Source organism: Sus scrofa, chromosome 15 (genome assembly GCF_054392235.1).
Source record: "Sus scrofa isolate SSC_HxYL_T2T_F1_AM1 chromosome 15, Sscrofa_HxYL_maternal_Yorkshire_Landrace_v2.0, whole genome shotgun sequence".
Lineage (NCBI taxonomy): Eukaryota > Metazoa > Chordata > Mammalia > Artiodactyla > Suidae > Sus > Sus scrofa.
Genome location: NC_139397.1, coordinates 148,433,741 through 148,439,740, shown reverse-complemented (window position 1 = coordinate 148,439,740; position 6,000 = coordinate 148,433,741). Strand labels below are relative to the sequence as shown.

General features: G+C 55.3%; 1 protein-coding gene across 9 annotated transcripts in view; it reads right to left on the bottom strand.

Annotated features, from left to right (window-relative positions):
* Positions 1–587: 587 nt before the first annotated feature.
* MROH2A (maestro heat like repeat family member 2A) overlaps positions 588–6,000 on the bottom strand; it is a 51,046-nt gene continuing 45,633 nt past the window's right edge. For 8 of the 9 annotated variants that reach the window (XM_084999119.1, XM_084999118.1, XM_013984614.3 and 5 more), the window contains 5 exons: positions 4,411–4,566; positions 2,368–2,499; positions 1,660–1,762; positions 1,339–1,404; positions 588–810 (listed from right to left, as the gene is read on the bottom strand). In XM_084999119.1, coding sequence (XP_084855245.1) covers positions 689–810; positions 1,339–1,404; positions 1,660–1,762; positions 2,368–2,499; positions 4,411–4,566 — 579 coding nt within the window. In that variant the 3' untranslated portion in view covers positions 588–688. Of the gene's footprint in view, positions 811–1,338; positions 1,405–1,659; positions 2,030–2,367; positions 2,500–4,410; positions 4,567–6,000 lie in introns of all 9 variants that reach the window. The other variant, XR_014829333.1, reaches the window with a different exon arrangement.

Genomic DNA, 6,000 nt, shown 5'->3' with positions numbered 1-6,000 from the left:
AACCTTCAACCTCATGGTTCTTAGATTTGTTAACCACTGTGCCACGACGGGAACTCCTAATTCCTCCTCTTTGACCCTCAGCTGGGTTCTGCTCCAGACTTCCCTGGGTCCCCCCAACCTGGCCCAGCAGGTTCCAAAGTGGAAAGGGTATGAGCAGATGGTCCAGTGTCACTTCCTCCCTGAGGCCCGCCTGGATAGGTTCCTGGCTGTGGAGACGCCCCCCACTCCACTGGCACCCACCTTCCTCTCACCCTGGTGTGTATCATAGTCGTTGGGAGACACCTCCTTTCCCTTTAAGAGAGGGGTCCCTAAAAACAGAGGCCAGTACAGGGCCAGGCAGTGGACACACCATCCCTGTGGGTGGAACTGAAGTGCAGGGAAGACACCACCAAGGGGGCTCCAGATCCTCTGGGCTGAGGGGGGCTGCCTGACACACACATATTCGGGGGGCTCAGGATGAAACTGAAGTTCCCCTTTGCCCCACTGTCCTGGCTCCGGGACGTCATCACCTTACAGTCAGGAATCTGCTCCCCAAATAGAAAGGGGGGGGCGGGTATTTCAACCGGAGAAAGAAAGGGCACCGGTTATTTGAGAACAATGCTTTTCTTATACACTAAGAGCGGTTTGCCTCACTGCAGTGGGGTGTGGTCCTCCGGGGCAAGGCAGGCACATCTTGCATGGGGATCACCTAGGAAGTTCCTTTGGGTGAAGCCAAAAGCCGATGCTGACTACAGCTATCCAAGATTTTGAGAGTCTCCAGGGCCGCCTTCCAGACCCCAGGATCCGAGTCCAGCTGTAGCTCCTGGAGAGCTGAGAGCAGAAACAGGACACGATGGGGACCCTCGAGGCCAGGCCCGTGCCCTCCGCCCACCCTGGGCTGTGCCTGCTGATGGAAGGCCCGGGAAGCTGACTGCAGGGCCAGGGGCTCCCAAGGGCTGTGGACTTGAAGCCCCTGCATGTGACTGCAGAAGACGGCAGATGCCGCCGTGTCCCCACACATCTCCCATCTCTGGGGGCTTCTGTGACTTCAACAGGGACAGAAAGATCATTCACAGGACCCAGTGGCTGTGTGGATCGGCCAAAGGAGTCGGGGTGAGTTATTTCACCCATGCGTGTGACGGGGAGGGTGCGGAAAGCAGAGAGAGCAAACGGGCTCCAGCCATCACAGCCGTCTTCCTGGAAAGCCCACCGCAGGTTCATCCGTCTCTGTGCCCTGGCTACAGCCCACCCCCAGATTCGACCAGGGTCAGCTGACTCTCCTCTCGGGCGGTTTCACTAAGCTCCCTAATGAGCTCAGCGGACTCATTTTTGAATCAAACTCGAGTCTCCCCTCCTTACAATTCCGTAACGATGGGAAGTCCAGCTTTTTCAGGTAATGTGCAGTCATATGATTCATAATGATCCCTAAAATGATAGCAGGAAATGCTCATCACACAAATATTAGGTCAGCAAGAGATCTGGTTTCACCTTACAAGGGTCCCTGTTAAGGGTTCAGTTGAGGATGCCTAGTTGAGAACCGGGCAGATAGAAAACGCAGTGGGACATAGAGGGCTTCCTCCTGAGCCCAGGGTCCAACCCCTGTCTGCCCCCCTCCAGACCAGGGTCTGACCTGATGGCCTTCAAGGTCCCTCCTGCATCAGGAGACACCTGTCCGCTCACCTGCCAGGTTACATGCAGCGATTCTGATTCTTGACAAGTTACTTCGAACATATGTCATTGTTTCTAGCAGGAAGCGGTAGAGAACGGCAGGCTTTTTCTGAGTCTGCAGAAAACAGGTGACACACAGAGCCGTGGAGGATGAAGTCCTGGAGACGGGCTGCTCCCAAGAATATTCCCGTCTGTCTGATGCTGGAGGGACTGCCCAGAGAGGGCAGGTGCACACCGCGGAGTCACACAGCAAAATACTAGCTGGGCCACTTCAGAACCTTCAATGCCCACTCCCACAGCATTATCCTTGTCTGGCTCAGAAAGACACCATTTGCCCCCAACCTGAGCTGGAAGCCACTGGCCGCACATGGTCCTCGAGCACCTGAAATGCGGCCGGTCTGAATCAGTGTAAAGTAACTCCTGGCCGCTGAAGACAGAGCCCCAAAGGCAAACCATTACATTTCTTCACTTTCTATTGATTGAATGTTGAAATGACAATGATCTGGATGTCTCGGGCTAAATAAAATCTGTTATTAAATTGGGTTCACCTCTGTGCACTTTTCTCAGTGTGGCTACTAGAAAGGTTAAACGGGCTACGGGGCTTGCGTGTTCTCCCTGCTGGACAGAGCGGATCTCAAGCCCTCATGTCTAGAAGGTGAATGCAAAGTCACGAAAGGGAGCTCCAGTCCCCCTGGGGCCACGTTCCACGGGCTTCCTCACCAGCAGGGAGCACAGCGTTATCTGGAAAACGGTCATCTCCTTGGCTTCAATGGCGTTGCTTTGGTCCAAGGAGCCCTCCAGGGCCTTCCAGCCCCAGAACTGCACACACTGAAACATGGTAGCCACACAGGCCTGGAGGGACACAGGACCGGACAGCAGGGGAGGCGTCAGGCAGACCCAGGGGGTTCACACGTGGGGTGGGGCCGGCAGGCTGGGGTTCCATCAGCAAGCTAGAGGGCGGCCCCTGAAAGTGTCAGAAGCCAAAGAAGGGCCAGCTGGTGGCCCTGGGAGGGGCCTGGGACCCGAGCCCACCAGCCTGTGTGCATACCTATTAAAAAGGCTCTTAGGGGCAGATGCAGCCCCACTGACCCCTCAGCCATCAACTGGCACCTTGGCACCATCAGTAGCCCTGCTGGGCACCCGCCCCTCTAGAGACTGGGGGTCTGGGGCCTGGTTGAGATTGGCAGGATGGGGGTGAGCTTTCTGGTTCCCCCAGATCCCCTCCACTCAGCCCTTCCCGTCCCTTGCCTTGCAGCAGCCAGGTCCCTGGCCTCTGGCCAGTGGGTTAGGGCGATACTGATCAGACAGAGCAAGAGAGGTTGGCTATCTGGTCCCCAGGAGTACGAGTGGCCTCAGCACCCACTGGGCCGGTGCCATCCCATGTTGGTCTCTCCTCTTTATGGCTCCTTCATTCAATGCTCTTGGTTACCCTCCTGGATGAGCTGTCACCTCCCTCTCTGAAGCCCTGCCCACCCCAGACAGATGCTGATAAAACATGAAAGGAGTGTGTGCTGTTCAGGGCAGTGAGGATGTGTGAGGAAAGGCATCTCTGAGAGGTGACACTTTGTGCCCTGGACCACCAGGGTCCCCGAGGCAGAGCCTGGGCAGGGAGATAGGACCAGGGCGCAGTGCGGGGCAACCTCGGGTTGGGAGCGTGTTGCCCTGAGGCTGCCACCTGAACCTCTGCCCCCACGTGGAAGCCTCAGCCCTCAGCAGCAGGACTGGGGGGACATGTGGCCCAGAACTGGGGCTAAGGCACTAGCTGCAGGTGCTGTGTTGAGGACCCCGCACTTGGGCCAGCTGTAACCCCACGTCTCACTGGGAGGTGGCAGACCCACCCCTAATCTCAGCCACTTCCCCACCACGCCCTCCACAGTCCCTGTGAGGAGACAGGGGGCAGAGAAGACAGAAGTCAGGGTCACAGGTGGCGTGTGGGGTGAAGGGTTCCACACACGTGTGTCCCCAGCCAGGCAGTGTTAGCCTGAGAGGCAGCAGCTAAGTGAGGGGCGTGGGGCTCCCCCTCCCTCCTCGCACCCCAAAGCCATGGAGGAGCTGGGCCTTGGGAGGGGGGAACATGGTTGGAGGGCCCGGCAGCCCCGGTGCAAGCCCACCCCACGGGCTCCAGGGAGGAGAGGTTTAAGGTGGCTTTGGTTTTGTTTTGCTTTTTCTTTCTAGGGCCGCACTCATGGCATATGGAAGTTCCCAGGCTAGGGGTCCAATTGGAGCTGCAGCTGCCGGCCTACACCACAGCCACGGCAACGCCAGATCCCAGCCTCAGCTGCAAGCTACACCACAGCTCACAGCAACACCGGATCCTTAACCTGCTGAGCGAGGCCAGGGATCAAACCCGCGTCCTCATGGATACTAATTGGGTTCTTAACCCACTGAGCCACAGCAGGAACGTCCAAGGTGAGCCTGAGCATTAAACACAATGGAGCCATAATTTCTAAAAGTGATGGCAACTTCTAGAAACCGGCAGAAGAAGGTGATTGGTGAAGGCGCCTGCAGGTGACATCAGGAGAAGGAAATTAAGCTGCGTTTCCCCCACAGAGCCGAGACTCCTCATTAAGCCGGTTTGCAGGTCTTCTTGACCCGCCCATTCCCGGCCTGGCAGGAGGAATCAGCAGACTGTGGCCTCTGGGCTTTTGGAAAGACAGGGCAGCGGGGGATGCCTGGCCAGCTGAGCCCGCAGACCCCAAGCATGGGTTCCTGCTGGAGACTGCGGGCCCTGGGCTTTGGATGCAAAGCTGAGGGCTGTCTTACCTGGGCTGCGTCAGAGCAGGGGTCCTGGCAGTGCAGCATGAGGGGCACCCAGGCTTTCTTCACTTCCTCTTTGAAGAAATGCTTCTTGGAAATCCCGACCACTTTTGCCAGCTTCCCAAAGAGGACGAAGGCTTTTAAACGCAGCAGCTCACTCTCCTGCAGCCGAGATGAACAGACAAGTTCTGAAATTTGAGAAGCAAAGAGTCCAGCAAAACCCCAGCCATCCTCCGTGGACTCTTTTAAATGCCTTGGCCCCTGAGAAGCCTTCTGGGTCCTTCCATCAGGATGGAGTCTCCCCTGTGGGCTCAGGACTGGGCAGGATTCTGGTGTTTGTGACCTGCACACATCACTGCCTAGCAGAGTCCCCACCCCAACACACAGCCGCCCAGGAAGTATTTGTGTTGCGAGGAATAAACAGCAGGGGAATGGATCAGCCACAAAGTCCTACTGCATAGCAAGGAAACTATATTCAATGCCCTGCAATAAACCATAATAGGAAAGAAAATGAAAAAGAATATATACATGTATAACCAAATCACTTTGCTGTACACCAGAAATGAACACAAAATTGTAAATCAACTAAACTTCAATAAAATAATTTCTTTCTTTTTTTTTCTTCTTTTTTTTTTTTTTTGTCTTTTTGCCTTTTCTAGGACTGCTCCCACAGCATATAGAGATTCCCAGGCTAGGGGTCTAATCGGAGCTGTATCCGCCAGCCTACGCCAGAGCCACAGCACCTCAGGATCTGAGCCGTGTCTGCAACCTACACCACAGCTCACAGCAACGCCGGATCCTCAACCCACTAAGCAAGGCCAGGGATCGAACCTGCAACCTCATGGTTTCTAGTCAGATTTGTTAACCACTGTGCCATGACAGGAACTCCTAAAATAATTTCTTTTAAAAAAACAGGAGAGGAGTTCCTATTGTGGCTCACAGGTAACAAACCTGTCTAGCATCCATGAGGATGCAGGTTCAAACCCTGGCCTTGCTCAGTGGGTCGGGGATCTGATATTGTCATTAACTGTGGTGTAGGTTTGCAGAGGCAGGTCGGATCCCACGTTGCTGTGGCTGTAGCGTAGGCCGGCAGCTGTAGCTCTGATTCAACACCTAACTTGGGAACCTCCATATGATACAGGTGCGGCCCTAAAAAGAAAAAAAAAAAAGCAGGGGAAGAGGGGAGTTTCTGCTGTGGTGCAACAGGATGGGCAGTGTTTCTACAGCACCAAGACTCGGGTTTGCTCCCCGGCCTGGCGCAGTAGGCTAAAGGATCCAGTGCTGCTATGACATAGATCACAACTGCTGCTTGGATCTTATCCCGGGTCCAGCAACTCCATGTGCCTTGGAGTGGTCCAAAAAACGGGGGGAGGGAGTAGGAGAGGAGGGTCCCATGGGCCCTAGAACAAGATTTTTTTTTTAGTGCCACACCCACGGCATATGGAACTTCCACAGGCTGGATCCAAGACGCATCTGCGACCTACACCACAGATCACAGCAAGGCTGGATCTGTAACCCACTGAGTGAGGCCAGGGATCGAACCCACATCCTCATGGATACTAGTCAGGTTTGTTACCGCTGAGCCACAATGGGAAC